The sequence below is a fragment of the Scomber scombrus genome, chromosome 3 (genome assembly GCF_963691925.1).
Source record: "Scomber scombrus chromosome 3, fScoSco1.1, whole genome shotgun sequence".
Taxonomy (NCBI): domain Eukaryota; kingdom Metazoa; phylum Chordata; class Actinopteri; order Scombriformes; family Scombridae; genus Scomber; species Scomber scombrus.
The window spans coordinates 14,996,715-15,006,242 of NC_084972.1; the positions used below are offsets into that span (position 1 = coordinate 14,996,715).

Here is a 9,528-nt window from a genome sequence, read left to right on the forward strand (position 1 = left end):
GCTTTTCATTTAGAAATTCAAATGGACTTTTACAAATGAAAGTTTTATTATTATTAATGATTCCAAATTATTTAGAAATTACAGAAAGTGGATTCAATATGTAATTTTAAAAAAGGAAGTTGAGTTGAGGGTAATTGATGACAAACCTTACATTTAAAAGTGCTATTACGGATTTCTTTCATATCTTATAATGTCATGTAAAGTTTACATACAGTAAAAAATGTTTGCAGTTGTTATTTAAAGTGCACAGAAAATATCATATAAAATCTATGAAGTAAATCAGTCTGTCACTTTAGATTTACAGCTGCTTTATTTCAAGTAAGCAAGTTAAGTAAACTTACTAGCTCAGAAATGTAATCTAAAAAGCCTTAATGTGATAAACATATATATGTATATATATATATATATATATATATATATATATATATATATATATATATATATATATATATATGAAACACTTAAAACATTTGAAAACAACTGACGTCATTCTTTCTTTAATTTGCATATTTTAATCCCCTTTTAACATCACTCTCACATCAACATTGAAGAAAAATCCAAGACACATAACTTTTGAGTCCTGTCAATTTTGCTGTACAAAAAAATGAATCTGTAATAATCATTTCATCTTTGTGAAGCATCCCCAATCTGTTAAATTAACAAAAACAGGTCAGTGTATTGACAAAGTGTCTTTTAGCAATACACTAAACCTCAGAGTCACCAGCAGCTGGCATTGCATTTCTTCCGCCACTGGTGTGTGTGTGTGTGGGCACATGTGTGTGAGAAGCTTATGAACCTCTCTGTTCAGGGACATTTACATGTTATTCTAATGAGCATGATACACAATCTGGTAAAATATTTCTTAAAAACGTAACTTAAAAAAGCACCAAATTTAAAATGTTATCTGATCTGCGAGAATAAACATCAGAATACAAAGTATGGAAAAACTGCTGCAGACGTATCGTCTTTCGCTCACTCATTTTGCTGCTAAGGTTGAACAGATGCAGACCTTCTGATATCGCTACCACTGTTTCTTAAAAAAAAAAAAAAGACATACCACTAAAACCTCATGTACACAACTGCTGTGTATTACCCTTAGGGCTTATTTGTCATACTGTTGAACCAATGTTGCAAGAAAAGACGGTCAACTACTTCTTGAAGTATAGGTTGGGAAACTCCTGACCCTGGGTACCCAGAGCTTGGTACCTGCACTAGTTTCCTCCATTCTGAAACCACATGATTCATATCACATTCAAAACTGAAAAATAGGTGGGCACCCATGAACATTTCAACTTTCAATTACCAACTTCCCCCTTGTAACACTCATGTGAATATCTTTGATTTCTGAGAAGTTACTTGTGGAGGTTCATGCTCAAACTGCTAAACAACTTCCTAATAAGAGATTATAAAAAGTTGGTGAATGCACAACTGTCTTATATGTAGTCCTCCTCACAGCAGACATCACAGATGTCAGATCTGTGCAGGCAGTTATTTACTTCGCTGTAAGAGGCAAGTTTTAGCTTGGGAGTTTTTGTTGAACAATTTTCCAGGTAAAACTAATTGACAGACAGCACTTTCAGATATTACATTACAATTTTCTAACCCCTTCCACTCTGTTACTCGTTGTTTCCTGTTGCTATGTTCCTCTTTCTCACCTTCATGTTTGTATTTTCTTTTGCCACACTCACACGTGACAGTGTGATATTACCTCACATTTCTCACATGCAGTCTGACATTTACTGTCAGAAAGTTTTGCCAGTTTTGCTTGTAATTTTCACAAAATGTCTTTTTTGCAAATCAGTGTGTATTCACTTTTATCAACACATCAATGTGCTGCATGCAGTTTTTTCACACGTCACATTAACACAATACATGGCCTCAGTCATGACATTATTGTATTATCTTATTCTCTTTACATTTTAAAGAGATAATATCCCTTAAATAACCAAGCTTATATTATTTTTGGGTGCATTATTGCATTATCACACCAATGCTAGGTGTGACTGCATTAATGGGCAATTGAGCAGTTGTGCATAAACACTGAAATATAACACTGTCAATTATTGCACATCTAATAACTGGGCACTTTTACATAACACTACAGGCAGTACTGCATTAGGAAATTGCGGTATTGCATTAGGAAATTCCATAAATTGTTTAGAGTTCATGAATTTATTAATTAATTTGACCAATTATTTGACTTTTTCTTAGAATTATAATTGGACGTTTTTGCTTAAATGATGATCGTCTTGGCAGCAGGATGTTAGCTTTTACAGTGTGGATGTATTTTGTGTATCAGCACTGTTGAATGAAGCGAATGCTTATTTCAGTCAAGAAGTTCACTTGCACCTATTAAATGAGCGCAACAACTCAAATCTAATATTCATTAGGTAATATTTAGCATAATTAGAATTTTAGGATGAATTTATGTAGTAAACACAAAACAATGTTTTCATTCCCAGTTTTTATTTTAGAATTGCAAGCTTATCAAAACAATTTATACATTTCTTTAAACATTATTCACAACAAATCATAACATTTATAACAATGAAAAACAATTTCTCCAATATGTACATTTAAAAAAATAAACAAACAAACAACAACAACAACAAAAACAGTAAAAATATGCAAGATGAATAAATGTCAAGATGATTTACAGCAGGAAATTGATACAATGGTACTCTACTAATGCTGTTAAAATGTTGAAATTTTATACAAACCTAGTTTTTATGAATGTTACTGATCAAAAGACATCACTGGATACTCAGTCATATATCAGTATCACTGCACTATATGTGTAAGCAATATAGACAGCATGTTCAATTAAAAATAAAGAAAATACATGACAAAAAACATATTTTTGTGTTATTTAACCTCTGACTGAAAACTTTTTATTTAGAAATTAAATAATTACAGTAGTTCAATGTACAACAAAGTATTCAGAACTTCAGAAATGTCCATCAATTTTTAAATGAATTAATCTATTCAAAGATTTTGAACATTACTCTGATCTAAAGGCTCTCATTATCAGGATGACTTTAACAATTTGTCACACATCACAGATATGAAAAGATGATAAAACAACTTTAATACTTTCATAAATTAGAGTCTCTCTCTGTCTAGAGTTCTCCCACCAGTTGTCCCAAGGCTCTCTGATGTGCCAATGTTGGTGAATGAAGCTGAAGAGTTTTGGGTGTTCAGCATCATTGGCTTTCCCAAGAGGATCTTGCACAAGATCTTTACCCTTTGTCTGAAGTGATGATCCAGGAAAAAGTAGATAGCTGGATTTACACAGCTGTTGAGGAAGGCCAGGCAGCATGAGATGAGGAGCCCGTTTCGTTGCCATGACTCAGTGTCACAAGTCAGATTTGCATTTGAGAGCTGCGAACCAATTATGATGACTTTGAAGATGTTGAAGGGGAGCCAGGACACCACAAAGGCCACTATAATGGAAAAGACCATCTTGAGGGAATGTCTGCGGCGGGCCTGAGCTCGAGGATTTGCAGCAGTAACACAGTGCTTGTTCAGGTGCATGATGATGGTCCCGTAGCAGAGCAAGATGATTAACACCGGAAAGATGAAGGTGAGGAACACCATGATCAAGCTCAGGCCAAGAAACGAAAATGAGTCGTTATCTTCCATACAGTAGGGTGCATCATTGATCTCCACCACTCGTCGGTACTTCAGGGATGGAACGCCAAGAACCAGGGAGCTGAGCCAGACTGCAACACATGTGGCACGAATGCACTTACTGCTCCTGAGATATCTCGAATCCATCAGTTTCACCACAGCAAGGTAACGATCAACACTCATGCAGGTAAGAAAGAAGATGTTGGAGAAGCGGTTCACAGCTATAATGTAGCTGCTCAGCCTACACAGCTCGTCCCCAAATTTCCAGTAGTTGTTCTGGCTGGCAGAGATGGCCCACAGTGGCAGCGTGAGGACAAAGATGAGGTCGGCGAAGGCTAGGTTGATAATAAATGTGTCCACAAGCCGCCCACCTCTTCTCCCTTTGCTGCCCACGACTAAGATCACAAAAAGGTTCCCAAAAAAGCCTGTGAAAAATATGAAGAAATATATTGTGGGCAGAAAGATGTTGGAGCCAAAAAGTTGTGGGTCTGGGCAGTCACGTAAAGAGATGTTTAATAATCCATTGTCAGTAGAGTTTTCATCGTAATAATCATAAGAAGTGTAGTCCATTCTGAGAGCAAAGATCTGCAGCACAACTTTTGTATTGCAGTGGTGAGATTGATCTATATACCGAGTCAACATGCCGCTACTTGATATTATGCGTGGTAACCACAGAGAAAAACAGGACCTATTTCTGCTCTTCCTCTTTGCTTTGAGAGATGCTTGCGATACTGTCCTGTCAATATCCTGTTGTTTGAATTTATGTAACACTAAAATTTATATGATTATATTTACACCAGATAATTGATAGAATTGTACTCTACTAATACAATTAAAATGTTGAGGATTTTAATGCAAACCTAGTCTCTATGCATATTACTGCTCAAAAGATGTCTGTGGATGCTCACTCATATATCAGTGTCACTGCACTTCACGTGTAAGCAATATAGGCAGCATGTGGAAAAATAAAGAAAATGCATGACAAAAAACATATTTTTGTCCTACTTAACTTCTAACCAGACTTAACACCAGTAAATTGAGGACAGCTTTTGCAATTGGTGACAAAAAACGACAGCCTCAATTGGTAAAAAGCAGATTTTTGCATTAGTGGTTGTGATTAAGGTTAAGGTGAGTCTCCAGGAAATAAATATAAGTCTATGTAAATAACCCAAAAGTGACAGGTGCGTGTGTGTGTGTGTGTGTGTGTGTGTGTGTGTGTGCGTGCGCATACAGCCACACTGTAGATATTCGCTCACGCATGAATGATCACATTTGCATTTTAAACATAGTAAGCATAGTACATATTCCTGTTTAATGTTGCTGCACATTGTAGGAGGGTCGTCTCTATTATCAGAGCGTATTAAATGTATGTGACCACTAGGGGGCAGGTATGATTTACTTCTGTTCTACATGTGGTGCCTTCCTGCCTAAATTCAGGCTGACTGGTTGAGCAGCATATGTCACCAATCCTCTGCAAAACAAATTGTTTGCTTCACTGAGAATTTCCCTCTCATTAGTGAAAACATGTTTCTAGTTCAAGTCAGGCAGGAGGAGGCCGAGTTATGAAATCTAATTTTTAGTGCAGCTGTCAGATCCACTCCATTTATAAACTATTAATTTATTAACATTTCCTTATAAGTGAGTCTCCCCGCGTTGTTGTACAAAACCAGTTTTAATAGCTTCTCAATATTTTGTACCCATATGTTTGGCGCACACTGAATGTAATGTGCACTCTCTGTTCACCTTTCTTCTGCATCACAGGCAGTACATTTTGAAGCTCTAGAATTTCATGAGAAAAGGAAATGACAAGTGAGTTTTGGCCTCAATGATACAGTCCTGTGTTAGGACGTCAAGACTGAATCTGGTTTAAATGTATGTGTCACAGAGTGAGGTAGTTAACTGTTTTCACTTACATAACTTAAGATTTAAAATATGCTAATATGTCAAATGTCTTTTTCAGTAACATTTACTTCTCACTGACACCTGGGAAGTGATCATGGACTGACCATCAAAGTTTTCTTCACTTTTTAGATTTAAACTGTTTTGTGTTAATATTTACTCAGTTTCACCTGTCAGGCTGAAGATTTGAGACAATGACATTGTGGGTACAAATCTTCTTTATTACTATTTGCAGAGACCAAGCTGCAGTGTATACGAGAAAGTGAGTTTTGAGCTATTTATTGAAATAGACCTGCAGCAATAAGTTTATTAGTCGCTCAACAGAAAATGAATCTGTAATTATTTTGATAAATGAATAATAATTTTAATTTTAATAAATTATTAATTGCATAAACAATTAAACAAGTAAATAATCCTAATTCTGTTTCTCCATAGTTTGATTTTACATGTTTTTCCACTCATCTATTTCATGTTTGTCAGTCCTTGAAGAGGGATCCCTCCTCTGTTTGTCTTTTTGAGGTTTCCTTCTTTTCTTTATCCCTGTTAAAGTTTTTTGGGGGGGAGTTTTGTCTTATCTGAACTGACTGAGGATGGACAGTGTCATATGTTGTACAGACTAAAGCCTTTTGATGCAAATTTATGATTTGTGATTTTAGGCTACATAAACAAAAAATTGACTTGACTGATCTGTCAACTTACTGCCAGGTAGCTAAATCCTGAAAAGAAAGAAAGAACTAAGGAAAGTAAAACTGTCACCCACCACAGACATATTGCTGCTTCAATATCCTGAGTCAGCAGCAGATGTTAGTCATAATGTGATGCACAGATGAAGCTGTTGTTCTTCATCAGCTGCATAGCATATACTGTGAAAACCACGGAAACCAAGCTGTAGCACCCTGCTTGACATTGACATACTGTGCATCAGCAGCTTTACTAAATGATGCACTGGTACTGTCAGAGCTTACACCTTCTTTTTTTTTTTTTTTTTACAGCATTGACCCCTGCTCATTGTGAAGATAGTCCCCCGTGAAAGATAACAGAGTTTGACAGGACAGAAAGGGCTTGGGTAAACAAAGCCATTGTTATAGAGAAGTAAACTGTTATTACAACTACCTCCTCATCACAGAATAGACCTCAGAAGAAATTAACTCTGAGGTCCAGCTTGCAGCTATTGTACTGGAGCCGGGAAGAGTGAGGTTGGAGGACAGACTACATCTTACAAGAGTTGGCTGCAGAGGCCGGAGAACGCCTCATTGTTCTGTGGGGAGTTTCAGTTAAGAAAGCACGGGGAATGAATGACCTCCTTATAGGATCCCTGCTCCTCTTTTCTAGCATTGTACTTTATTCAAACACGCCTTTACTTTTTAGTGTCAAGGTGATGTGTGGATATACTCATCACGCCAGAAAATCCTGTCAGTCCTCATTGTTGGGGTTTGACGTCGTTCTCCCTCGCGCTCAGCTGTACCTTTTCCTTTAAAAAGTTTTAATTATTTCTTCTGCATTCTTGCTGCTCTGTCAGTGGAACGCTACATTCCTCTCCTCGAATAAGTGCTGTCTCACTCCAATTGAGCAGAGTAAATGTGAGAGCCAGTGAATGGAGCAGCCTCAATAGGAGAAAATAAACAATTGCATTGGTCCATGGGTGCAGCGGGGGAGAGCGGATGAGAGGAAGGGAGAAAGGCCTCCCTAACGTGCTAAGATTCCCATGGATACTTAGTCCTTTTTCTGTTTAAAGGAGGATCTCGTAAAGTACTTCAACAGTGGATGATTTCTCTTTTCCTTTTACTCTGTTTTTATTTGAGGAGAGAAAGGGTGGTATGTGTCAGTCAGGGTGATTGTTAGACATTTGGTGGGGGGGGGGGGTCACATGCACACACGTGCGCACTCGTATACACACACAGACACACACCACACACACACACACACACGTACAATTTGCTCCTCACTTGTCGAGTGCAACTTTCAGAAAAGGAGTCTATTGTTTGAGTGTGAAAGGTTCTTGTTTTAGCTGTTTAACTAAATCAAAAGTTCCTTCAGCACAAAGGATTTCACAACCTCAGTCCTCCATTCTGTGTCATTTTAAGTGGTCCCGGGCTTTTAACTGTTCCCCTTTGTTAACAAAAACGTCACCATTTTAACCCACTTTCCTCATCCATCGTGCCTTATTTCTGCCTTGATTCAAGTTGATCTCCTTCACCTCACCTCTGATTTACAGATACACACAAACACGTGATCCAGTACATTTAAGTAACACTACACACCACATGGCAAGAGATATACAAGAATACAGGGAGTTAAAGAATAGAGATTAATTGGTCACAGTCACAGTTTGCATATAATTATTAAAAATGTCGAATAAAAAAAACAATCCTCTGGCACTTTGCCTCATCACTAATACTGACATGTCATGAAACAACTACTGTCAGGTGTTTGTCCCTCTTTTATCACGATTAGTTTAAGTGTATGAACCCAGCCCACCAGTGCAATATAAGAGAGTTGGTATCAAGTTAGAGAACATTTAAGTTCTGGAGAAAATGTGTTTGTGTTTGCTGCCTGAACAAAAAATCTGTATCACTCATGTTTTGTGATATCCAGGCACTGGTACACAGTTATTAAGATAATGCTAGGTGGTTGCATAGTCTTAGACACTGGACACATTAAGTGTTTTTTTAAGTTGTTTGGTGTGGTTGCTCAGGTTTTCCTATGTGTTGCTAGAAGTCTGATAGTTTGTTGTTAGGCAGTTGCTAAAGACATTGTCTAGTAGGGGTAGGGGGCTCACATGTGTTGCAGCTGTGCTTCCTTGCTCAGGTGTTTTGGATGATTCTGGGTGGTTGCTAGGGGGTCCAGCATGGTTTCTATGGTGTACTACATATTTGCAGTAGTCACAAAGGTAGCACAGTGTTAGTAGTAGCAGCAGTGGCCATGGCCAGGTTGTCACTAAGAGAGAGGACTGGTTTTACAGTCTGTGGAGCTCCAGGTGTGTGTGTGTGAGTACAATGATTGAATCACAGTTAAATTTGCTTTTGTTCTGAATCCAGGAGTTGTAATTTTAGCCCTTACATTGTGGCTCAAAAAGTATGTTCTCATTGTGACTCTTTACTCAACAACAGACATAGACAAAGAGTAAGATATAACATTTGAATTCATTTTATGTTTACTGAGTTTATATTGCAGAGATACAGCAATATATAATATATATATAAAAAGTGCATCTGTGTCTGATGAAAGGTGATTTTCAAGCATCAGTTACATTATCAGTATCCAGGTGATTTGAAGGCCTTAAACATCATTCGTGACCCAACACATCCTGGCTACCACCAATCCCAACCACTTCCCTCTGGCAGGCGATACAGGATAATTCAGTCACACTGACTAATAAGTAATTCAGACTGAAAAATCGCTTTTTCCTCCAACCTGTTAAACTAGTTAACATGACCTGATCCCTTCATCCCACTACAAATCAAAACTCTTTTTGTTTGATAATATAAAAGTGTGCCTTAAATTGATTCAATTGTTTACATATGGCCTACTGTTACAACAAGCATTGCTGCTGTTTGCTGTGTTTGCACCTTTTTATATTGCATATTGCACTTTATTGCCCTTATAGATTCAATGTTTTATTTATGTCTTAAATTGTTTTTAATTGTCTTAAATGTTCTTATGGCTCAGGGAGTACTATCTAAATTTCGTTATAATGTTGTCTGACCATCAATATGATGACAATAAAGCTACTACTACCAAAAATAAGATATATAACATTTCCACAGCAGTGCAGCACACACTTCAACAACAAAGGTCATGATTTTGCTGACGTGTAAACAGAAGCACAACAAGATCAACATGTCAAACCACAATACAGTGAAGAAGCTGAAAACGTGCTAAACTGATTCTGATCGGTTTTTATGATGATAGCCAGAGAAGCTGTGGTGTAAAGGTGATTACAGATTATGAAGAAGGCGCAGAAATTAGTGGAACGAAACTACAGATAAACACAGCGGA

At 37.2% G+C, this 9,528-nt stretch overlaps 1 protein-coding gene across 1 annotated transcript; it reads right to left on the reverse strand.

The window, feature by feature from the left end:
- Positions 1-2,971: 2,971 nt before the first annotated feature.
- gpr25 (G protein-coupled receptor 25) lies at positions 2,972-4,272 on the reverse strand. The gene has a single exon (XM_062442928.1). The coding sequence runs from the start codon at positions 4,270-4,272 to the stop codon at positions 3,103-3,105; it is 1,170 nt and encodes a 389-aa protein (XP_062298912.1). The 3' UTR covers positions 2,972-3,102.
- Between the last annotated feature and the right edge of the window lie 5,256 nt (positions 4,273-9,528).